General features: G+C 37.2%; 1 protein-coding gene across 15 annotated transcripts in view; it reads left to right on the plus strand.

Annotated features, from left to right (window-relative positions):
- srcin1a (SRC kinase signaling inhibitor 1a) overlaps window positions 1-27063 on the plus strand; it is a 120097-nt gene that overhangs the window by 39904 nt on the left and 53130 nt on the right. For 11 of the 15 annotated variants that reach the window (XM_079849618.1, XM_079849629.1, XM_079849619.1 and 8 more), the window contains exon 1: window positions 12424-12521. The exons of the other annotated variants lie outside the window; for them this stretch is intronic. In XM_079849618.1, the coding sequence (XP_079705744.1) occupies window positions 12494-12521 (28 nt within the window). In that variant the 5' untranslated portion in view covers window positions 12424-12493. Of the gene's footprint in view, window positions 1-12423; window positions 12522-27063 lie in introns of those variants that run through there. 15 annotated transcript variants of the gene reach the window in all.

The following is a 27063-nucleotide window of genomic DNA, read 5'->3' on the forward strand; positions in this document are numbered from 1 at the left end:
ATGATTATTTGTTGAATCTGATGTGCTTCAAAAGCATTGAAACCCATTTATTATATGAATGAGAACTTTAGGAGGAAATGAAATCTGTGCAACAGTGATCTAGAAAAGAATGATGGAATGAATGTGACGGTGAGGAGAGATGGAGTAGCTTTCGCACTACAAGCGCTCTGGCTGATGTCTTTTGAAGCCAGCACTTTCCTCTTTCATATTATGCTCTGTGGCCTTTGACAGCACAGGCCAATTAGAGCAGCACATCAGAAGAGCATGCCAGAGCCAAACTACCATGGGAAACCATGAAGCAATCCACTGCTTCTTATTGAGTTAGATAATTCATAGAGCTGCAGTCTTTGCATAGGTAAAAGTGGTTTCTTTCACAGATCTGCTTACAATGAGATTTATATTATATAGCCGGCAGAGCAAACACTGTAAGCTTTAAAATAAAATTCATGTTTTTCTGAACTGTATGGTGAACTTTTGGTGCCACTAATGGTGCCAGGTGTTGTGAAGCAGGCAATTGACTTGACACCAGTGGCTTTAAAAATAACCAAGCATTGTTGGAGGGCCTGTCGGATCCCATGATTTGAAGTGTTTTAAGCTAACTTCTGAATCTGAATGGTGTTATATTCCTCTCCTGTGCTCTGCGGTCTATCCAGACTGTGAGGAATGAGTCACGCGCAGCATTCGGTGACAGGAAACAGACTGGTCATGACTTTCAGAGAGCATTAGTGAGCACAGGAAGATTTAGCTAATGTTCCTCCAGCTAAACTCCTGTCCTGGGGACTTCATGTATGAATGGAGAGAAACTAATAAGGATTGTCGTGAGCTATAATCTGTATATAATAAAAAACATTTATAATGTTAGAAAAGATTTGTTTCAAATAATTGTTACTTTGAACTTTATATTAAATAAATAATCCTGAAAAAAAGATATATTTTCCACAAAAAATAATATGCAGCACAATGTTTTCAATATTAATCATAATAAGGAATGCACCAAATCAGCAAATTTGAAGTATCTGAAGTATCATGTGACAGTGAAGACTGAAGCTATGGCTGCTGAATGCAGTTATTTTAAATTGTAATAATATTTCACAATATTTCTGTTTTTACTGTATTTTGATCAAATAAATGCAGCCTTGGTGAGCATAAAAGTTCATTCTAAAACAAAACAAAAATCTTACCGTCCACAAACCTTTGAATGGTAGTGTAAATAATATTATTTTATTATTAGTAGCATTCTGTGCAGATTGTTTCCTGCATAACAGTTTACAGAGACTCCTGCATCATTATTTGAATACATTTTATGTAGTCATTTTATTATGTTTAAAATGTTTTATTATAATCTATTTCAGCATCTAAATCCAAATCTGCCTCCAAACAGCACAGCAATTTTTTTTGCTGTGGCTTGTTGCTTTACTCTGTCAGTCTGACGGTCTCTTGTCTAAGTGGGTGGTTCTTGGCCAGAATAATTTAGACCAGATCATCTGCCAAATCCGATATTTCTTCCCTTCTGTCCTTCTCTAACTCACTCCTTATGTGATTTGTGCATACTGTGTTACGATTGCCTATCGCTATTGTTATTGATTGTTTATCTTAAATATATCAGAAAACAACAACAACAAGATGTCTTTTTCATCACATCAAACTGATGTCAGATCAATGGTTTCAAGGTCACAAAAGATTAATCAACTTTCTATGAACTCTTTGGCTCTTTTCAAGATAATGACTCATGACGCTAACTAAACTCTTCAGCATCTATCTATAGCAGTTTGTGCGCCGTTCTGTGTGAACGACAGCTGGGGAAAATTAACAAGCACTCGAAAATCAAAAGACCCCATCCATCTTTTCTCCTCAGTCGTGTTTTTTCCCTTCCTCTTTTCCGCTCCTCTGCCATTCTCCGGCTGAGTGACAGATTGAAAAGATGCAGAGATTACTTATTCTTTGTCCCCAAAGTGAACAAAAAACAAAGCAAAGGAGGAGAGGGAAAATGAAAGGAGCGATATTTGGTTTAGATGAATAGAGAGAGAGGGGAGGAGGGAGAAGAAGGCAGAAGTATGTGAGAGAGAGATAAGCACAATAGAGACAGAGAGGGTGATGGAGTCTTTCTCAATATAAAGATACCACCTACTAGAAAAGAGAGAGAGAGAGGGAGAAAAAGTGAGTGGAAGAGTACAACCTGGAAAAGAAAGAATCGATCAGATACATGTTCTATTTTATTTGAACAAATCCCAGCCTTAAATTACTTCCACTGCTGTGATCAAACACTGATTTCTTTTTTCTCTTACAGTGAACATGAAAACATCTGATATTGAATACACCCAGACATTTCTTTGAGTTATAAAGCCTAATCCATTTTTAAACACTTTTTTTATGCTCACTTATAATTTTACATCTCAAGTCTCCAAAGGAATCATAATTTACTTTAAAATGACTCATTTTTCAACTCTCTCAATCATGCTGTGTTTGCAACTATACACTCATAAAAACAAAGGTTCTATAGGGAGGTTTCAAAGTGATGCCATTGAACAACTCCTTTTTGCAGCTTAATTTTGATAAACGGTAGGGAAGCTTTGAGTTCTTTTTTGTACTAGTACATCAATCTGTTTTATTTCAAAAGAGCCATCAAAATCCAGATTTTTCCTCCCTTAAAAAAAGTGCTTTAAAGCGCTTAAGGAAAGAGAACAAACGATGCTACGAGTTGAAGGGCAAGTGAAGGACGGCGCTTGAGAAAGATTGCTCTCTTCCTGTCCCACAGAGAGTGCAATCACTTCAATCTTTACATGATCACACATGCGCACTGTGACTCTCCTATCTGAATCTCCATTACTTTTATTATTCATTCATCCCTCTAACAGATTCCCATTTTCACCTGATCCTAGTGCATATGATCCAGAATGCTTGTCATCACCATATGTGTGTGTGTTATTAACCCCTTGCATAAGAGGACTTTGATGTTTGCATTGTGTATACAAAATGCCTCAAACATTTGTTGACCTTCAAGATCTTTGTTTGTGCAGATCTTAAATGCTGTTGAAAGAACTGCTATTTCCATTGAGAGGTACACTGGTGCTGTCCATGGTGCTGATACACTAGACCAACCTGCAGAAAATAATGCTGACTCTTCTACCATAAAGGCTTGCGTTTATTATGCATTGTTGCTGTCTAAAATGGTACAGATTTTGCTGGACGCAGTGATGCCATTCTGAGAGCATGTGTTTAATGTAAGTCTTACAGTATAGGTGTTGATGATGAGCGCTGAATTGCTTCTGTTTAACATTGTGCAGTCATGCGGTCTCACTGCTGCCTCATTCCCTTCATCTCTTTTAGACATTTACATTTTTGCATCAAAGTTAAAGCTTCAGCGTGTTGGAAGAGGTCAGTGTTGGTCTCAGTTGACTGAGGCTTTCTAATAACTGACTGTTGAGGTAAATGTCCATTTTTTTTCCTTTTCTGCCAAAATCATTCAGAATTAGTCACTTCTCTTGTGTGTTTGAGTAAATTTGTTGTTGATGCGTAAAATGTGTAAAAAAAAAAAAATTTAATTAACCAAATTTTGTAATAAAAAGAATGAATAAAATAATAAAATAGTCAATGTATTAATTCAAGTGTACATTTTATTGAATAATTTTATATAAATAATTAAAATATATAACATTAAATGACAGTTTAATATATTCAATAAATAACAAGTATTATAATTTTTATATGAAATAGGTATAGGTAAATACAAAAGAATGAATAAAATAATAAAATAGTCAATTAAATGTATTAATTCAAGTGTACATTTTATTAATTTAATTTGTGAGTGTATATATATATTTATTTATATGTATTTATATATATAAATAATTAAAATATATAACATTAAATGACAGTTTAATATATTCAATAAATAACAAGTATTATCATTTTTATATGAAATACTAAATATAATTAATTATAAATCATATTAAAATTTGAATGATATTTTTATACTGTGACAGACCATAATTTCACTTATGAATTTCAGAGATTTTTAATCCGCTTATTATGAATGTCCTGTAGTGTGACAAAGTTTTTAAAAGTACAATTTATTATTCTATATATGAGGTCAAAAAAAAGTACTAATTATTTGTAAATAAAAACAATTCTTAAAATAATACAGTTTTCAGATAAGGGTCAAGTTAGTCTGTAGCCATTATAAATAGCTGTAAAAATCTGAACACAGCAGAAGACTATAGTACGCCTTCATTTAGCAGGAGGTGTTTGTGTATGTATCATGTGTGCTTGCCACAGTGAGGCGCTGTGTGTTTCCACAGAACTCCTCCTCCTTTCCACACACTCTTTCTCTCCCTGTCCCTTTCTCCTCTTTCTCTCTCCTCCCTCTTTCCTCTGATGAGGATCTCTCATCTCTTCCACTCCATGATCAGCGGGTCTAATCGAATCATCATGGCCACGCTACCATCCCCACTTCTTCGACTCTTTCTCCACTCTTCATGCTCTCTCTCTTTTACTCCGTCCAGCCCCTTCTTCCGTTCTCCCTCTCTTGTTCTGAATCTGGGTCATCCGCTAGCATGACGGACAGTCTCCCATTATCACCCTCTTCACTTCTCCCCTAAAGCAAGAGAGGGAAATAAGAGAGGGAAAGCAGGTGAAAGAAGGGTAAGGGATGAGAGAAAGTCACAGAGTGCCCTGTTTGTCTGAACGCACGCTCTGATTGGCTGCTCGTTCCGCTGGTGTCACATTCTGCCCTCTTCACATGTTCACGCACCGGCAGCATCCTCACGAGTGTAACACTCTAATGCACGCTCATGTACACACACACACACGCACACGCACACACACACACAGACGCATGAGTGCTGCCGGACACCGCTGGAATAATGGATTATTATTTACACTGGATTCCTTCAGCATGTCTTCTTCCAAAGCTAATGGACTAACTATCATCCTTGTCGGTTCAAATGAGTAAGTGACAGCGCAGTCTTCCTCAAAGATGCCTGTTTCTTACACGCTTTTCTCTATGTGTGTGTGCGTGTGTGTGTTTAGAGATGCGTTCTGTTATGTTAAACTTACAAGCATGTGGTCAAGCTCTTAGTAATGCATTTGCATATAAGCTTGTATATGAATTTATGATTTTTTCATCCTCTCTTCTTTCCATCAATCGCTTATCTATCAGTGTCACTCATTCTCAATAGTTTCTGACTCCCGGTTTGGCTAGCAATCATTTCTCAATTTATATTGTTATCTATTTATTAATTTCTTGTGCTCTCTGACTCTCTCACACTTTTTCATCATTATTATTTCTCAGATTTTGTATTTTTCTGTATAAATAAAATTAACATTTATAATATATTGGGTTAGGATTAGCATTTGTTTAAGGGTTACTTGTAAGTATGCATAATTTACTGTTATTACTATAGTAAGTACATGCAACACTGTAAAATAAACTGTCTATTATTTCTCTGTTTTATTACTCTGTGTAAATATGATTAATATTAATTTAATAAATAATTTATTACATTTATTAAATTTTAATAAACATATATATATATATACACACACACACACACACACACACACACACACACACACACACACACACACACACACACACACACATCATCTTCCGCTTTTCTGGGGTGCGCGGGCAGCAGTCTAAGCAGAGATGCCCAGACTTCCCTCTCACTTCCTCCAGCTATTCCGGGGGGACACCGAGGCGTTCCCAGGCCAGCCGGGAGATATAAACCCTCCAGCGTGTCCTAGGTCTTCCCCAGGGTCTCCTCCCGGTGGGACGCGCCCGGAACACCTCCCCGAGAAGGCGTCCAGGAGGCATCCGGAACAGATGCCCAAGCCACCTCAGTTGGCTCCTCTCGATGTGGAGGAGCAGCGGCTCTACTCTGAGTTCCTCCCGAGTGACCGAGCTCCTCACCCTATCTCTAAGGGATCGCCCAGCCACCCTGCGGAGAAAGCTCATTTCAGCCGCCTGTATCCGGGATCTTGTGCTTTCGGTCATGACCCACAGCTCATGACCATAAGTGAGCGAGTGAGTAGGAACGTAGATTGACCGGTAAATCGAGAGCTTCGCCTTGCGGCTCAGCTCTTTCTTCACCACGACAGACCCGGTACATCGACCGCATTACTGCAGAAGCTGCACCGATCCGTCTGTCAATCTCCCGTTCCATCCTTCCCTCACTCGTGAACAAGACCCCAAGATACTGGAACTCCTCCACTTGAGGCAGGAACTCTCCACCAACCTGAAGTGGGCAAGCCACCCTTTTCCGACTGAGAACCATGGCCTCGGATTTGGAGGTGCTGATTCTCATCCCAGCCGCTTCACACTCGGCTGCAAACCATCCCAGTGCATGCTGAAGGTCCTGGTCTGTTGGGGCCAGCACGACAACATCATCTGCAAAAAGCAGAGATGAAATCGTGTGGTCCCCAAACCTGACACCCTCCGGCCCCTGGCTGCGCCTATTCTGTCCATAAAAATGATGAACAGAACCGGTGAAAAAGGGCAGCCCTACCGGAGTCCTACATGCACCGGGAACAAGTCTGACTTACTGCCGGCAATGCGAACCAAGCTCCTGCTCCGGTCGTACAGGGACCAGATAGCCCTTAGCAAAGGGCCCCGGACCCCATATTCCCAGAGCACCCTCCACAGCACACCGTGAGGGACACAGCCGAGTACATGTGAATTGGTTGGGCAAACTCCCATGAACCCTCCAGCACCCTGTTCGACTATCGGCCGAATTCTCCTCTCCCAGTACCCTGGCATAGACTTTCCCTAGGAGGCTGATAAGTGTGATCCCCCTGTAGTTGGAACACACCCTCCCGGCCCCCTTCTTAAAAAGAGGGACCACCACCCCGGTCTGCCAGCCCAAAGGCACTGTCCCCAACCGCCACGCGATGTTGCAGAGGCGTGTCTATATGTATATATATATATATATAAATATATATATATATATATATATATATATATATATATATATATATATATATATTCATCATTAAAAATGACGTTGATGTGTTTTCAGTGACATTCAGAAAAATTTTAATTTTTTGTTGCTAAGAAACCAAAGTAACTTTTAAATGAGCACAGTGTCTTTGGCAATGTGCAAGACGTGTTATATTTTAGACTGCTAATTATTTTGCTGCAATATAATGTTCTGTGGTGTTTGTATGACGTTGCCTATCTGACACTATGAACAAGCTCTAGTTTGTGTGCTTTTGGTCCTTTGGTAATTCAGCTCAACTATTTTGAGCTTTATGTGTGTCAAGTGCAGCTCTCTGACAATTTACTGTTAGTGCCAAACTGCCAATATTATTTTTTTCAATGCCAGTGGCGTGAGAAATTTGATTTCTTGTCACATTGTTGTGTGGTTCGAGTCTGTAGGCTTCAGATTGAAGAGGATGCGTGTTGTGATCACCAGATGGCCTTATGTTTCAGAGAACACACAGACACATGTAATGCATACATGGTTTTGTACACAAACACACACCGCACACACACATTCTTATATAGAGAGCTAACATTTCCAACCTTAACCTTAAAAAAAACTGTAAAAATCGGTTTGAAAAATCTCCAGTCCTTCTCATCGTGCTGTCTGGATGTGTGTGTAAGAGTGCATGCTTGTGAATCTGTGTTTTGATGTGTGTCTGATGCATTACATGACAGATTTCCATGTGTGACATTCTTTTTCTGTGCTGAATTTGTTATTCTTAGCATTCAGAGACACTTTGTGCTTGTTTGTGTGTGTGCGCAACTCGCCATAAATGTTTAATGTTAATACAACAAAATTCTTGGAAAAACATTTTAAAAAGGATGAGACATTACAGAACACATTCGGCCTATCTGTATCAGCCAAGACACTTGCCCACAATGCACTGCCATGCAGATGCGCTGACAAAATTTCATTTTACGTTTGCTGATTTAATTCGTAATTGTTGTATGTGATGATAGCGCCTGGCAGCTGTAGATAATTACATGCTGTTTTTATGCTGCATATTTTTTCCCAAAATTCAATTCCCATTTGCTCTGGCATGAAATGCAGAGCTATACTGGCTGTCTGCCGTTTTACCCTTAATAGTCTCATAGGTGTTTATCTATGGTGTGTAGGCCTATAACTTACTGAGTGAGATGCATACAGAGATATGCTCACACACACACCATTATATATTTATATATCAGCCAGCGTATGTAGATCTGTTTAGACGTTAAACCCACCCACACACATCTTGGAAGGACTGCTGGACAGTCATCTGTATGGTCCGTAACTTTGCAGTGTTATGGAATATTTTTTTAGGTGCTGCTATTTATTTTAGGCACTGCCACAGCCGTGTATTCTTATCTTTTCCTCATGTGCTGCTCTATGATAAAATTTCTGAAAAGCTCCACTGTTGTCCACAGGAAAGCCTAAGCCTTGCCATGTGTACCCTAAATTATTCAGCACTGTTTTGGATCTAGACGTCTGGGCTGACTGGGAGTCTTCGTGGTCTCACAGTGTTGTCTGGTGAGGTGTGAGTGTGTGTATCTCTTGAGTTTGTTATCGGTCCCTGAAAGCTTGCCAAGGAAGGAAAACAACCATGAAAACACATTAGATTTTAGATATGCTGTATATCTCCCTCTTTCTATGTCCCTATTTCTTTCTCTCACATGGATACGTTCCTTTTTCACATGTTTCTTCAACTATGGGCACTTTTTGAAAGTAAACGTTTGAATTTTTTCTGAAATAATGTTTTTTTTCAAACTTTCCATCAAAATGTTATTTCCATCACAAATAGAATTATGTATTGTGGAAATTACAGTTATTTAATTTTTTAATTTTTATGATTTTGTTTGCATAAAATGGCTGATTCATTTATCTTGCTATGGTAATTTCATAGCTAGCATTTTATGTATCTGTTCATAAGTGATCATGTTGTTCACGTCGCGTGTCATATTTCATTAATTTCAAGCATGATCTTCACACCGTTGTCTCACAGTCAAATCACCTTCATTCATATAGCGCTTTTAACAATATAGATTGTTTCAAAGCAGCTTTACAGTGAACAAATACATATTTGATTTATTTGTGGCAAACTTGTTGATTGTTGTAGACATTATGCCAAATTGAGAGAAAGTATAATCTATAATATATAATAATAGTATAATAAATTAAATTAAAAATTAAATAAAAACTTTTTATACATTTTAGATATGATCTCACTTTAGATTAGATGTTCATAGTAAAATAAGTTGTATAATTTTTTTGTTGTTTGTTTAAATTTGTATTCATTATTTTATTGTTTTTATCATTTCATTCTAGATTTTCATATTTTAAAAAAAGGCATTTGATAAAGTTTTTTGTTTTTCTGTTTTTTCTTTTATTTATACGGGACCTTGTATAGAGCAGACAGGAAGCAGAGGGGGGACTGGATCGGAAAGGGCCATGAGCTGAACTCGGGTCACCCAATGCACTGAAGACTCTATCCGTTAGTTTGATATAAATCAAGCCCTTGGATATAAAAGTGCCTTAGTTAAAGAAACCCAATGTTTCGTCAGATTTCCAGAGATAGACAGTATACCCACACTCACTCTTTTAAAGTTCAGTGCATTCGTGCTGTGTGTTTGTGAGTGGTAATTAAATGGCTGTTAGTTTGGTCTCACACTGTTTTAGCCATGCACTAATTAAAGAATCATCTGTTAATTCTGCTGAAAGACTGCAGACCTCAGTGCTCAAAGAGCACACTGGCAGGATGCATATAAATGACAGAAAATTACATTAACTCTTGCCACCTCTGGGGTGTTTCACTTGATGTATATCACTTGATGAATATGCAAACAGAAAACAATTTTTTTTTATGAAAATCATGAGATTCTGTATCTAACGAACCTTAGAAACTCTGTGTGTGAGTGTTAGTTCCCTAAAGCAATATTCTCTTGTGGAACTATGAGGACAAAATATGAGTGATGCTTACCAAAGATGGTTTGTCTCCACAACACAAACACATACAAGACTTTCTTCAAGTTCAACGTTTCTTCAAGTTCACTTGTTCGCGCTGTCTCCAACCCAATTAAAAATAAACACTTAATCACTAGTTTCTGAAAGCACAACTTTTGAAATCTGTCTCTTTCTATTTTCTATCTCTATACAGACAAAAAAAACTCTCTCATTTACACAAACAGATATACAATATCTTATGTACAATGAACTTTGTATCCTTTGTATCATTACTCCAGCCTTTAGTGTCACATGATCCTTCAGAAATATATATGTATGTGTGTGACCCTGGACCACAAAACCATGGGTCAATTTTTAGAAATTGAGATTTATACATCATCTGAAAGCTGAATAAATAAGCTTTCCATTGATGTATGGTTTGTTAGGATAGGACAATATTTGGCTGATATACAACTATATGAAAATCTGGAATCTGAGGGTACGAAACATTGAGAAAATCGCCTTTAAACTTGTCCATTTGTACATTTGTGCCACAAATATACCTGTGCGACATGTGACTGTTTTTGTGATCCAGGGTCACATATAGGTCCTGACATCGGCTGACACCAGCACTCATGCTTAAAAGTGCCAAAAATTTTTTTTTATTTAGCCACCAAATATTCCTTTAATATATGCCATACTCATTTTTGTGATAGTCCTAGAGTAAATTAACCCCCCAAAAAATCATTAACCAATTTACTTAAACCTCTTTAGCTGCAAAGAAGGTTCCCTAACCAACCCGATTTCTATTCAGTTTTTTTCTAATTACAAACCTTTCATTAATATTTCAAAAATGTCAATCTTTTGAGAGCAGTCAAGTGTGGGCAAAACATTTCGAGTATTCTTTTCAAGGTCACGCTGATGAAAAGTTTCAGGAAGTATCAGTCACTCATTGCTGTATGCGTGTTTTGGCCTTTTAGCTAAAGCAGTTCTCATACTTTTCACATATTATATGTTTACGTTGGGGGTTTGGTGTGTGCTTGTTTGAGTGTGTTTGCTCTCCTCCATGCTGAGCAAAGTTTCCCGCAGAATAAAGTGAGTTTGGTGGCGATGGAAGGAGAAATGATTGCTTTAAGCAGAGGAGGAAAAAATCTGCCACTGTTAGTGACATCCAAACGCTGCCGCTGCAGCCTCCCACGCACTAGACGTTCATCAATAAAGATGCCCTGCGTACACACCTAGCAGAAGGTTTGCTTTTAAAGAAGATCTGAAAAAGATTGTTTTGGTGATGGAACAGTTAGTAAGCAGACAGGTAAATCAGTGCAACAATGTGTCTGAGGCTCATTAATTATGGACGTCAGTTCCTCAGTAGACCTGCCGTCTGAAGAAAAGTGAAAATCAGAGAAACTATCCTCCTTTGATCAGCTTTTGTTATGTTGCGCTGAAAGATCACATTTTATAGGCCTGTACTTGTCTTCTGTTAATAAAGGCTGCTGGTATCAAGGGAATCCTCTGATTCTTGGAAATATTTCCCTTGGGAGAAAAAAAAAATCTCATATGTGCATTCAGTGTTTCACAAAGAATGACAGAATGACTGTGGAGATTTACCTGGGATACAATAAAATACTATTTTATTTATATAGCACATTTAAAAACAACTGGTGTTGACCAAAGTGCTTTATAAATCACTGGTGCCTAGTGATCATGACCACAATGCAGACATCCACTTTAAAGGGACAGTTCACCCCAAAAATAAAAATGCTGTCATCATTTACTCACCTTCATGTCGATCCAAACCTGTATGACTTTCTATCTTCTGCCGAAGATAGAAAAAACTGAGAAAATTAAAATGAGAGATGTACTGTAAGGTACTAATATGCACCTTTTAGGGGTTGATAAGGTACAAATTTGTCCCTTTGAGGGCAATGCCCCAGTGACAAGCTGTTGTACCCCTAAAGATGCAAAAAAATTCCACTTTTTTTCTGAAAGTTTGGGAATAATAATGCAGTTTGTCAGTTTGCCTTAGTTTTTGTGTGTGGGTCAGGATTGAACACAGTAGACGTCAATGGAAAGTCACCTCTATGATGGAAAATGTGTGTGTGTGTGTGTATGTGTTTTCTCAGTAAGACTGTCAGGTAGCCAGGTTAGATATTACTGATGCCTCAGTGACACATCCCACCTTATCCATCACCCACTGACTGAACAACACCACCGTCTGCTCATTTTCTCATATGCACAGACACAAACGCACACACATTAAATATTTCTCCCGCACACATGCTCATAAACACATCCGCTGGAGTTTTAGGAGGGGAAAAGCTCTTTTCTTCCTCTTTTCTGTTCTTAATGCAGTGAGCTGTGGATAATGAGAGAGATGCGAGTGAGAAATAGAGAGAGAGAGAGAGAGAGATTGTCAGGAAGTAGAGATTTCTGTAACCAACCCAACCAACTAGAGCCAATGCGTCCTCCCTCCCTCTTTCTCTCTCTTTCTCTGTCAATGCCTTAGAAATTTTCAGTCATATGGTTGACTGTTTTGGGAATGGATTGGAATGATGGTGGGATAAAGCTGGACAGAAGAGATAGGAAAAGTGATGAGCAATGAAGAACAAGAAGAGCCAGGTTGGACTGCAAATTGTTCTCTTCTTATTCGCCTATTTATTATTTGTGAAGATTGTGTTCATTTGGGGTCCAAAATCTGAGATCACTAATGAAAATTATTATTTTGTATTCATTTTATAATTTAATACAACATTTTTGATTATAGCATGTTAAATTGAAAAGTTGGGTAATGCTTTATTTTAAGGTGATGTAGTTACATGTTACTACATAGTAATAACAGTAGATTATGCATAATTACAAGTAACCCTAAACCAAACCCTAACCATAACTTTATAGTAAGTACATGTAATTAGCTACTATTAATCGGTACTTATTTGTGACCCTGGATAAAAAAAACAGTCACATGTCGCGCAGGTATATTTGTGGCAATAGCCAAAAATACATTGTATGGGTCAAAATGATTGATTTTTCTTTTATGCCAAAAATCATTAGGATATTAAGTAAAGATCATGTTCCATGAAGATATTTAGTAAATTTCCTACCGTAAATTTATAAAACATTTATTTTTGTGAGTGAATGCAGAACAATCGCGAACATAAATGGACAAGTTTAAAGGTGATTTTCTCAATGTTTCGATTTTTTTGCACCCTCAGATTTCAGATTTTCATATAGTTGTATATCAGCCAAATATTGTCCTATGCTAACAAACCATACATCAATGGGAAGCTTATTTATTCAGCTTTCAGATGATGTATAAATCTCAATTTCAAAAAATTGACCCATGTCACATTTGAGTAAGTACAATGTATATTTTTACAATATACAGATTGTTTCAAAGCAGTAATGTAACAACGTCCCCTTTAAATAAAATAAAATAAAAATTTTTTTTGCTTTAATGACAGCAGCACTAGAGCTGCACAAACTGAAGTTTTTGTCAAACCTGATGAAACTGGTGTTTATGATTTGAGATGATCCAAAAAGCGTCTTGAGCTTCAATGGAAGAATATCTAACCTGTCTGTACAAACAAAGTGTCACATGATTAATGTCATGAAAACTAATTTACTTAAGGGATAGTTCCCCCAAAAACGAGTTTCTTTCTTTTGTTGAACACAAAAAAAAGATATTTTGAAGAATGTCGGTAACCAGACAGTTGACGGCACCCATTGACTTCCATTGCATTTTTTTCCTACTATGGAAGTCAATGGGTGCCGTCAACTGTCTGGTTACCGACATTCTTCAAAATAACTTTTTTTGTGTTCAACGAAAGAAAGAAACTCATACAGGTTTTTGAAGGATTTTTTTATTTGTTTGTTTGTTTATTTTGTTTATTTTTTATGAAGCCCACATTATTTTTGCTTGTTGTCTTGTTGTCCACTATAGAGGGATCGAGGAAAGACTCAAATTGCCTGTGAGGGTTTTGTGTGTATCTGTGGAAAGAAATGAAACCATTTCCCCTCCCACCAATCAGAGTGTTTCGAGAAAAGACAGAAGCTAAGTAGCATTGATGCTGGAGGGAGGATGTGAAAAGGAAAGTAAAAAGGACCAGATGGAAGCAACATAATAAAACAGAGTAGATTATAGGCAATCCAGAGCAAAAGAAAGACAAAATATAGAAAGAGGAAAGGGGAAAATGGAGAGTAAGAGGAAAGGGTAAAGATATATGGCATGCATGTATAGACAACACTGCCTGTTGTAGAGGTCATATGTAGATATAAAAGGAGCAAGGATGTGTTTTTTTTTTTTAGCAGATTATGACCTGATGAATTATCTAGAAAGAAAGGGTGTGGTACATGGTTATGCTAAAAGAAAAAGAGGGAAACTTAAGGAATGGGGCTTTATTAAAAGATAGAGCCTAGAACAATACAGACAATTAGCACTGGGTTTGTGCTAGATTTCAGGAGGAATAAACAGAGGAGGCATATGGCTGTGTGTTTGATTTAGGGGAGCGAGAGAGACAGAGATGAAGAGAGCGAAAGAGAGAAAGGTTGCGTTTGGCACTTTAGGTGCCATGTGATGATAAATGCCCCAGTGCCACAAACCGGAATGCACCATGTTCGACATGAGCTATGTGATATTTTTAGCCAATCACAGTGTACGGAAGGTTGAGACTAACAAGACATCAAGTGCTCTACCAAATCCCTCATGCCTCGCTCTGTCACACCCTGTTCCTCCAGCTCGGGCCGCCCATAAGTCATTCTTCTCTTTTTTGCTTCCCATATCTTTACTTTTCTCTTCTGACCACCTCTTGTCCCAGTTTTGCATGTTCTTTCATTTTTATTGCCTTCCTTGTTCTCTCTCTCTCTCTTTGCTCCACACTTTCTCCAGTAATCCTCATTCATGTGTATGCTGATCTGACATTTTGACTTGCGCTGAAAACATCTTGTTTTTAATTCCAGTTAGTTGAAGAATCTCAAACACAGATCATAATCTCTTTTGAAATAAGGTTGGGATTTTGTTTGGGAAATCGTATCAAAGTGTACTCACTGCTCTAGCCACAACCGCAGTGGTTAACTTTCCAACAAACACACACACATACATGCACAAACAGGCCATTTGACATTTCCCAGCTTTCTGGGGGGCAATGTCCCGTCCATTTGTGAACATGCTGAAAGGGATGTCATGGATGAAGAGGATAGGCATTCTTCTGGACAGACACTCTGACCTTATGTAACACATTGTGCTCACGTATATTTGATCATGGGTTTGGACATGTTGGTGTGTGTGGAGTTGCAAACAAGGATAACACTTTTTTTTCTATTATATTTGAATTTGACTTTTTAAAATGTAAGTCCTGGAAAACACAAATACAATTAATGCTGCAGCCAGTCTAATATAGATAAAGAATCATTTCACATGTCTATGAGCATAATATTGCTCATTTATTTCCAAGTAAATTATAGTTTTCATTCTTCAGGTCAATTATTAAGTGATATCTTTGTTATAGTATCCTTTCAATTATTAAGTGCATTTCGTGTGTGATAAGTGCACGATTAAGTGCATTTCGAAGTGTCAGATTCAGATTTACCCTGTAGCCGCTTTTCTTGTTGGTTGCACCTTGGTGTTCAAAGTTAAAATAATTTCTTTGTTTATTACCTTGCTTTCTTTCAGAATGAATCAGTTTTTTAATGAATTAATGACTGTCAGTCCCTTGCTGCCACCTACTGGCGTAACTGTTTAATTCGCACTGAAGTCGTTGATAAACCCCACTCAGACCATTTCTCAATACCACATACGCCAAGAATAATAATAATAATAAAAACAGTAATAATATTAATATAAACTATTATTTATTTAACAATAATAGCCATTATAAACTTTGTATTTAATATTAAATAAGTTAGATTACTTATATCTGTAATTTGAGTAAAAGCAACAACAATATTTTTAGTGCAAGTAATTTGATTGCAATATAATTACTTTAATTAGTAATGAACGAAATGTAACATTTTACAAATGAAATCCTTTGTTTTCTTCTGTTATTACATCTTTTAATAAGAAGTTGTATGCCCTCTTTCTATTTTCTCTTCTATACAATGAAAATTCTAGGGCTTTGTTAATGCTTCCATACTTCTAAGTTGCCACAGTCATTGCATACTTTGCTAGGCTGCACTTTTATTTGTACCATTTTGTTTTATTAGTATATTTTTATTTATCTATTTACCTTTTTTTATTTGAAAGATAAAGGTAATGTTTGATAATTGAGATTTGTGATTGTAGTCCTTGAAAACCAAAATAGTAGTGCTTAAAGTCCTTGAATGTCCTGGAATTTCATTTTACAGTATCTATACGAACCCTGGATTGATTTGATTGGTTGATTGATTGATTGATTGATTGGTTGGTTGGATTATTGATTGATTGATAGATATAAGATGTCCACTTTACCAAAATTATTTAGCATACAACAGTAAATAAAAATGTCTTTAGAATCAAACATTGAAGTTTATTAAAATGATTGTGGAGTGCCTAACAATATGCAGCATTAATAACATAACATAAGGAAAATCATGTCTTCTATCTAAACAACAGCATTTGACTTGTGTAAATAAGGTTACACTGTATAACTATTAGCCATATTAACAAGTGACTCATTAATTTGTGCCAAATTATGTATCTGATTGGATGCTCCTTTGATGTCAATATATGGTGAGCATTTTTTCTTTCATTTAAAAAGATTAAATGTAATATAAGGTAAGTTAAGATAAAACAAAACTACTGCTGTCCAAACTATGCATGGTTATGATTTAGTTGCATTTTATGATTTGTATTTAGCATTGTTTTTTTTTTCTGCCTTTCTGTGATCTTATCAAAATGGAGGTGTGACCCATTTTTGATTGTGACCAATTAGAGAATAGTCAAGTCATCTTTATTTATATAGCGCTTTTTACAATACAGATTATATCAAAGCAGCTTCACATTGATAACATGAAAAACTACAGCAAAGTTTGTTTCTAGAATAACATTGCGGCATCATCCACCTTAAGTAAGGCAGATCAATAATATTGTTGAATATTAAATGTCCCCAACTAAGCAAGCCAAAAGCCAAGGCAACAGTGGCAAGGAATCAAAACTCCATCAGGTGACAGAATGGAGAAAAAACCTTGGGAGAAACCAGGCTCAGAGAGCAGTCTCTTAAGAGAAGTCTCAGTACTATGATATGGTCTAAATCCTGACTGGAAATCCTCGCAGAGACCATTTCTTTCTAAAAAGTACCACAGTTGCGAGGATACTGCCTTTTCTATTAATTTTGTAATAATAGCCAGCTTAAAAGTTTTCGGTACATATCCTTGTGACAAAGATGAATTAATGATATTAAGAAGAGGATCTATGACCTCTGGAAGCATCTTTTTCAATAGCTTAGTCGGGTCTAACGTAGCCTACATGTTGTTGATTTAGATGATTTAACGAGTTTAGACAATTCTTCCTCTCCTATAGCAAAGGGTTAGATTTTCTGATTTTCTGATGCGATACTGTAATACTGTAGATGGTTGCATATTATAATTTTCTCTCTAATATTATCAATCTTGTAAGTATAGATGTTCATAACATCTTTACTGCTGTGCTGTTTGGAAACGTCCGGTGTTGAAGCTTTATTTTTCGTTAATTTAGCCACTGTTTCGAATAAATACCTAGGGTTGTGTTTGTTTCTTCTAAAAGTGTTGACAAGTAAGCAGATCTAGCAGTTTTTAAAGCCTTTCTGTACGCAGTCGTGCTCGCTCTCTATGGGCTCGAAAAGGCGCGAACGCGCGCGCGCAAAAATAAAAAGACGGCAAACACGGATGATAGATTAACAGACTAGCGGAAGGCTAGCGCGATGCGAGCGATAGTGATTTAGATTAAAGCTAGCGAAGTCAGATCAAAGTTTGGATTAGATTATATCAGATATCTGGTTGATAAGTAGTACGATATATTTAGCGATATAAACAACAAGGAATGATAGTAAATAGAGATTAAAAACGGAAAGCTATGCGGAGCAGCATACAGACGCAAACCACACGGCAGCAAGACCTGCCGTATACTCCTTCCAGTTGCTAGAGCAGGTGTTGTTATTAACTGTAGCTGTACTTGTAGTTCTGCTACCTGTAGTTAACAGTTGGTGGAGCGGTAGGCATGTTGCCATGGATTGTGGGTGTTGTGGGTGAGGGGCAAGACACGTCATCTCACCAAACCACTGCCAGATGGCTCGTCTTCCTCTTCTTCCTCGCCTGTAACCACAGAAACCTTCCCACCAGCCCATCTGTGAGGCTGCCCCACCCGTTCCTCCTTCCATGCTCCACTCCCTATGGGCAACCATGAGGGACTGAGAGAGACACTGAGAGCCGGAGGGAATGAGAATAATAATTTAAAGTGGCCTCCTGGGTACTCAGGCTCTGTTAAATCTTTCCACATAGATTGACAGACACTTCTATGATCCCAGAAGGGATTTTTTTGAAGGGAAAATCAAAACCCTTTTGTCCAGTGACAGCCATTTTATGTTCTTTTATTTATTTTTATTTTTTGCATTGTTTTATTTTAGAAATAGCTTATTTTATATTTTATTTTTATATATTTTTTTATTTTATTTTATCAGTGCCCAATAAACAATGAACAGTTTTGTCCAGAACTGAGTAAATGATGGCACATTTTGAAATGTTTACTTTAAGGGGCTCCAGCTCTAGCCAAGCAGCTTACATAAAGACTTCCCTGTTTTTTTAATAAAAAAAAAGCATAAAATATTTAAGTTGCTTTTGCTGTCTGTCTAAAAATGCCCTCTGTTTGACTTCAATATATTCACATGAGGCATTCATGTATAGCATTTTGGAGTCTCAGAGCCAAAGTCAATAGAACTGGATCAATAGAGGAAACATTCTCTGTCCAGAAACAAATGAGCAAACACACACAGTAAAACACAGTGCCCTCATCCTGGATAAAACAACATCAGCCACCAATGATTCATCGTTTCCACTGCAAATGTGTGACGTGAATTGCTGACGCTGATGACAATTCCTAAAACTGTGTAATTTTTTAAAGTTGTCAGTTATCAAACTGTCAGTTGTCAAAGGGTCCCTTACTGGTAGTTACTTTTCTTGGAAAATGACTCTATTTCTAAACTAATATCCTCATTTAGTTGATGTACAGTATAATGTTTATTAATAAGAGTTTTTTTTTTTTAAAATAGCAGGAACAGCTGGAGAAACTAAGATGAAGGGTACAGTGGCCATAGGGCTGAAGGGTCGCAGGTCACCTCTACCTGGGATCAAAACTGGGAACTTTGTTTTAGGGACAGTTCACACCTTGACATTTTTTTTTTTTTTAGGTAAATGATGACATATTTTAAATTTTTGGTTGAACTGTCCCTTTAAGAACTTTGTTCACCCGACCTACTTTATATGTCTACCTGAGTATTATCGTGCTGACTCATAATAGTTAACTTCATAGGCTTGTTTGTGTGTAAGCACGAAAGGTGGCATAGAAAAGTATTTCTGAATCTGTGGGTGGTCAGGGTGGGTGACTGAACAAATTTCATATATAACAAACAACTTTTTTCTTTAATATTTGTTTTTCCCAGAATATATGACTAATCATGCCTTCATTATGTTCAATCAAGATGTTCTTTTGTGCATACAGGTTTACTAGAGCATTGTGCAAATCTGAAATCAGATGTTATCTGAGGTCACAAGCATTCTGCACACCCACTTTATGCAATATTTGCCTCAGCTTTTTCCTATTTATAATTCCGCCAGCTTTTTCATTTCATCTACTCTCCCTATGCTTTTTCTAAGTTCACAGTGAGTCAGTCTAACCTGAGCTCCTTCTGTTGTGCTTGTTTTTAAGTGTTGTAGCAGTGTTGTTATATTTACAACATCGAAAAATATTTTTTACAGTGCATAATAGCATAAAAATAATACTAAAATTACACTGGTTTGTATATTTAGATTAGATTTATTGTGTTTACATCCACTACTTTCTCATAACCGTGTGCATCAATAGAAAGGTAACATTTAGTTTTATTCTAATTCACTGCAACCTTTCTCCTTCAGAGGTCAGCCAGAAAAACTGCAGAGTGATTTATAATGCAAATTTATGTGAGATTTGTTCAGCTCTAATTATTAAACATGGTCTTACATGCTTATGTTTACATTATATTAGTGATGAAACGTGTGAAATGGATTTTGTGTTTGAGATGATAGTTATAGTATAGCATACTGTAATCATTCATTTGTATAGATTCACAGGACTAATTTAATTTCACCGTCAAAAGCTTAATCGGGTTTTATCCTCAAGTTATACATCATTATGACTTCATTATTAGAAAGATTCAGCCTTCTGTAGCAAGCTTAACATCTGCCGCCTCACATCCCATAAAGAAATAAACTAATCATCCACTTTTGTTTTAAATTAAATCCATCACTTTTTGGATGGGAAAACGATGCATGTCTAAATGGTATTGAGAAATCTCAAGGATTTTTAAAGGAATTATGCCTAAGGCCTAAAATAAAAATTCAGTGCTCTTTTTGTGTGTGCGTCTGAAGTGGGCAGCATGGAGCGGGACCGCTTGTCTTTTTTGAGAGAACTTGAAAGTGGGTCGATTCTTCTGCCTGCTTCTTCGCTGTGAGGTAAAGAGATGAGTGAAGAAGCACGCGTAGCACTCCAACACGTCTGACCTGGCAGACCCTGTTATTTCAGCATGTTACAAAGAGAGAGGGAGTGAGAGGAAAAGAAGCAGAGAGAAACTTTGCTGCTGGTAACAATCCTGTCCAAAATAAACCTGTTTTAATGCTAGACCTTCCTGCTCTTTGCTTGTATTACATAACAGTTAAATAAGATGCAGAACCTCGTGCGACTCAACTTGCATGAAACACACGCTCATGTCTCTCTCCTGCCTGCTCCTGTTATGTGCTTGCTTTCATGAAGTTTGAGAACTTATCTTTGAAAGTTATCTGTGTAGATTCGTTTCAGGAAATTATTCTTTTTTTTATATGCAAGGTTCAAGCTTCTAAAGTCTCATGCATTAACTGAATTTAAGTCATGCAGGTTGGAAAAGGTTGATGTCAGTGTGTGAGAATGCAATCATTTCCTTCTGATTTTAGAGATTATTCTGTGCTGGCATTATCTGAAGCCTAAACTCATTGATTTGACCTGACTGGTACAGTCATATTTGCAGACCAGAATAAATCAATATTTTATTTCCTCTTTAATAGACCTAGACACATGATTTAGTGAGCTAATAGCTCTCTAAACTCAACAATAAATGAAGGTGTGAGTGCATGCGCATAGAACATGTTAAAATTAAAACATAAAATATTTACAATATCAATTTAGTTTTTCTTTAATTACAAACCCGAAGTTATATATTGTTACAGTTTCAGGGTACCCTTTGGCTCGAGTCTGGTAGCAGACCTTTATAATTGTAAATTGATAGAAACAGGAACACATTGTGCGGATGTTTTCTTGTTTTCTGGTTTATGCAGCTTAACTGACAGTAGTTGTAAGAGTATTTATTCTTGCAAGTATTTTGCAAGAATGCTAGAGAAGCCAGTCAGATCCCATAAAAAGTACACATTGTACAACAGTTAACAGGTTTGTTGAATCAGTGAATCGTTTAATTGATTCATTCAAACACACTGATTAATTCAGGAACTAATAAAGTGACTGCTTTCATAAGTCATTGAATCATTCACTCAATCGGTCCATTCAAACAATTATTCATTTAAGAACAAAACAAGTTACTGCCCTCATAAGTGAGTCACTGAATCATTCACTCAACCAATTTGTTCTAAAACACTGATTTATTCACAAACGAATCACTACAGCTGTGTTGATCAGAGACATGGAGCAGTTCGCACTTTATACTAGTTTGAAACCATTCGTCAGTGCAAAAAGGTACAAAATAACTGGTATCTTAAGATACTTCTTGTTCATTAAACTGTTGTATAAATATCACACTGGCGATTGCGCTCTAGGTCTGAGCATATAATCTCGACTGTGATTAGGTCACAGGTACAGCCTACTTATATATATTTCATATATCATATTTCACATTTACTTTGATTTTACATTAATTTACATCTCTGATTGACTGCTATCTGAAACCACTCTGCAGCAACTGTGTTCTGCTAGCCTGAAGATCTGTGGAGCAAATCTGCCAGCAGATGAAATGTTTCTTTCACAGCTCCTTTAATGGAGTCTCTGATGGTTTACAGAAGCATATTAAAGACAAAACCCCCCCCCCCCCCCCCCCCCCCACACACACACACACACACATTTATGTGTATAAAAATATTCATTTTTAGGTTTAACAACTGCCTTTGTCTCATCAAACATTGACATAGTTAATAATAATAATAATTTGTTACATTTATATAGTGCTTTTCTGAGTACTCAAAGCACTTTAGATAGAGGGGGAATCTCGTCAACCACCACCAATGTGTAGCATCCACCTGGATGATGCGACGGCAGCCATATTGCGCCAGAACGCCCACCACACACCAACTTACTGGTGGAGAGGAGACAGTGATGAAGCCAATCAGTATATGGGGATGATTAGGAGGCCATGATGGACAGAGGCCAAGGGGCAAATTTGGCCAGGATGCCGGGGTTACACCCCTACTCTTTTTCCGAAGGACATCCTGGGATTTTTAATCACCACAGAGAGTCACTAGTTAGCAGTCTTGTTATTGTAATTACTCGTGGGATGAGTCTCCGCTGTAACTGAGAAAGAGAGACGGGGGATGGCGATCTCTTGTTTAGTTTAATTAAAGAGGCTGCTATTAACGCTGGAGGAAGCAAACAAGCTGGTAATCCGCCCCAACCATGGTGAGTGAATGTTTGTGTAACGGTATTGTGAACATCAAGGGCAAAACCAGATTGGTTCTCAATCTTACATGTTTGAGTCTGATCAAATCTTCCAGGGCAGATCTAAATAATGAACTCTTCTCAAACATCTGATGTTTAAAACAGGGAGACAGGATTGCATGTAGCAGATTGAGAAGTCACTATGTGCTGCTACTTTTGTTTGCTTTTCTCAGTCCGTGTATGTCTGTGAATGTGTTTCTGATTGTGTGACTCATTCGTAATGGACTTGTTAGAGAAAGAGTTGTTTCTCAGTCAGTTTGATGGCCCCTAGGGGGTAATAGCAATTATACAACAACAACGAAGAAAGGTCTCTTTGCTCTGTCTGCAACCACAGTAAGAGAGACAAACAGAGAGTGAGGAGTGATTGAACAGTTGCAGTGGTTTAGTTTTGTTTAACAACATCTGACCGATGGCACCTCCTCCCACTGGATGGATTTTACATATCTCTTGTTGGAATTAGATGATTTGTTGCTTTTTGCTGTTGTTGTTTTTGTTTCAACTGGTTATTCTCTGTGTATATCCACCAGACTAATTCCCCCTAAATAAGTCATTACACTTGATAGGGCTCCATTTAGAGTATGCCTTTGGCTTTTAAAAAGAATGTTTTGAATGTGAAATATGCAGCATTTACAATACCATTGGATTTAATTAGTTTAATTCAGTTAGTTCTTACTGTTCTTTCTGGTTGTGATGGCTAAAGCAAAAAGGGAATTTTTGGGATTTATTTTCCATTTTGTCAAGTAGTGTGTTCATGATATCATGAAAAGATAATTAAATCATAGAAATATAAAATAAACAAATAATTTCATATAAAAACAATCAAATAAATTGGTGACCTTTTATTTTGATGGTGCCCTAGTCATTATGTTGACTACAAGTAACGTGCCAAGTTCTGCCAACTTCTTCTACTAACCCTAACCCCTATTCTACTATCCTTATTCTACTATATACTATACTTCAATGAGAGTTAATTAGCATATGAAAAGTGAAAGTGACGTGTAGCTAAGTATGGTGTCCCATACTCTCTACGCTCTGCATTTCACCTACCCAAGTGCACACACACACCGTGAACACACACCCGGAGAAGTGGGCAGCCATTTTTGCTGCGGCGCCCTGGGAGCAATTGGGGTTATAGGTGCCTTGCTCAAGGGCACCTCAGTTTTTGGGCAATGAGAGTGGAAGAGAGCGCTGTTCATTCACTTCCCCCACCTACTGTACATCTCCTGCCGGGACTGAGACTCGAACCCGCGACATTCGGTTAACAAGTCCGACTCTCTAACCATTTGGTCACAACCGCCCATAGACATCATATGATGAGGATGGGATAGGAGAAACATTACATATAGTCAACAAAATATCTAAAAGGGGATCATCAAAATAAAGTGTAACTAATTAATTAAACACTTAAACAATATTTTATTTTATATCATGTGACTAACTAACATGACATTAACTAACATCATAGAACCATGAACATGAAAATGTGTTGTTTATTTATTGAAATATTAACTTATAGATATGTTAGGTCAAAGGGAATAAATTGTGTAATCCCTGGGATATGGTTAGTTTTATAATAATAATTATTAATTTGTTACATTTATATAGCGCTTTTCTGGGTACTACTCAAAGCACTTTTACATATGGAAGGGGGAATCTCCTCAACCACCACCAATGTGCAGCATCCACATAATGCGACGGCAGCCATATTGTGCCAGAAATCCCACCACACACCAGCTTACTGGTGGAGTGGAGACAGAGTGATGATCTCAATCAGTATATGAGGATGATCAGGAGGCCATGATGGACAGAGGCCAGTGGGCAAATTTGGCCAGGATCCCGGGGTTACACCCCTAAATCTGAGATTTTTTTATGACCAAAGAGAGTCAAGACCTCGGTTTAACATCTGAAGGACGTTGCTTTTTGACAGTATAGTGTCCCCGTCACTATACTGGGACATTAGGACCCACACAGACCACAGGGTGAGCGCCCTCTGCTGGCACCTTGGGTAGCACTAGTGAGATAGAAATGACACATTTCGCCTTTGAAAAGGTTCTTGGTGAAAAGCCAGTGCTACTGTTGAGCAGCCAAACTCTAGAGGCCATTGTAAAACAGGCTGTTGCTTTTGTGTGTGCACTAAAACACAGATAAACAACAGCCTCCAATGTTTAGTACTGGCTTTGTGATATAATAGTTTTTCAACAATGAATAATTTTCAGCTTAACAAACTTTAGGCTAATTCCATTAATTCCAGAGTTAATGTATTGTTTAATTGTTTAGGACAAACACTTCGTACCTGTTTGTCCTAAACAATCATATATACACACAAACACTACCATTCAAAAGTTTGGGAGCAGTAAGATTTTTTAATATTTTTGAAAGAAGTCTATTATAGAAGTCTATTATGCTCACCAAGGCTGAATTTATATGATCAAATATACAGTAAAAGCGGTGAATGTTATAAAATATTATTACAATTTCAAATAATTGTTTTCTATTTTAAAATGTAATTTATTCCTGATCTAAAATCTTAATTTTCAGTCTTCAGTGTCACGCGATCTTTCAGAAATCATTCCAATATGATGATTTGATGCTCAAAGATTTCTTATTATTCTCAATGTTGAAAACAGTTGTGCTGCTTAATATTTTTGTGAAAACCAGGCTACATTTTTTCATTATTCTTTGATGAATAGAAAGTTCAAAAGAACAGCATTTATTTGAAACAGAAATCTTTTGTAACATTACAAATGTCTTGACTGTCACTTTTGATCAATTTAATGCATTCTTGCCTTATAAAATTATTCCTTAAAAAATGACTAAGCCTAAACTATATAAATATATGTTAAATCTAGCCAAAGTCCAAGTATGTCAGGACTACCACTGATGTCCCATCAAAACCGATCGGTGCATGACGCCTCTGTCTGTTTCCTTCCTCTGCCTCCCCATCATTCATAAGCTCCACCTCCTCCTCTCTCCTCTCCATATGCTCCTGATTGGCTCCCATGTGAGCAGAAGGCAGCTTGTCTCCCTAATGGCAGCATGAGTGCATTTCACTGTGGTTTAAAGAACAGCCAGGGGAAGATGAGAAGGGAGGCATTAAAGCATGTACGTTCAAGTTGCTCAAATTAAAGTACTGTTTGTGTGCTTCAATGCAAAGTATGTAGCCTTAGTTGTTATTGCTGATTCTTCACTGTCCAGTGTCCTAGAATGTGCCAGGAGTCATCTCTTCTCTCATTGGTCACCCGTTTCACAGGTGTATTTTGAATGAATGAATGAATGCAGCTGCTGCCACACAGTGAGAAGTCATGCACTCTTACCAAAATAATGTTCTTGTGTTAACATGCTAGTGTGGCTACTATGATGCAGATCATAAAAGAAAAATCACTTCTCTTATTTTTCAGTAGCAAAATTATTGTAATTTTAATTACAATCTGTAAAAATGCTATATGGTAAAAACCTGTTAATTGGTTCATGGTAAGTTCTTTTAAATAGTTTTAGCATGTTATTGAATATGGCAATGTTAATGTATTGGTCTTGGCGGACTACTGTAGATCTGCTACACTGCTAGGGTTGATTATTGCTGCTGCTGCAGAGCAAGTATGGACTTGCTACTGCTAATAGATACACAGATACGCGCTGCTGTGAACATGTAAGATATGCTGCTGCATGAATAGACATACATAAGTCCATTAGCAGATCTAGGCAGGTGGAGGGTTTCAGAGGAACTCTGATAGCTCGCTGCAGGAATACTCTACAGCAAGAAATCTCATTGGCTGCAGGATCAGCAGAAGCCAATCAGTTTGATCCAGTTATAATGTGATTGCTTGCTGATTGCATGTAAAGGACCTATCAGCCAGAGTTTCATAACTGAACAAGATATTTTCCTCAGCTTGTGGAAAAGCTAATTGTAATGATGTTTGATTTTACATGTACTTAGTACTTCAGTAGGTTGGTATATTAGCATTACACATGGTAATGAAATGTATCAGTAAACCAGTAAAACGGTTGCGGCACAATTTTTACTGTACATTTCTGGCAACCACAGCTGACGTTTTTTTTTACTATAAATTTCACTGATTTCTTTTTTTACTGTGTAGTTTTGTAGACATGTTAAAGATGGGACTGACGGCATTCTCTTTGATAGTTGTGATACAACAAGGTCTCTTGAATAAATACACAGTAATGCAATGTTTTCTATGAAGACACATACAGCAGAAGTACTGCCTTTGCACACAGTAGTTGTTTAAAACAGTGGAATAAAGATGGCTTTAG

This window comes from Squalius cephalus, assembly GCF_949319135.1.
Source record: "Squalius cephalus genome assembly, chromosome: 1".
Classification (NCBI taxonomy): domain Eukaryota; kingdom Metazoa; phylum Chordata; class Actinopteri; order Cypriniformes; family Leuciscidae; genus Squalius; species Squalius cephalus.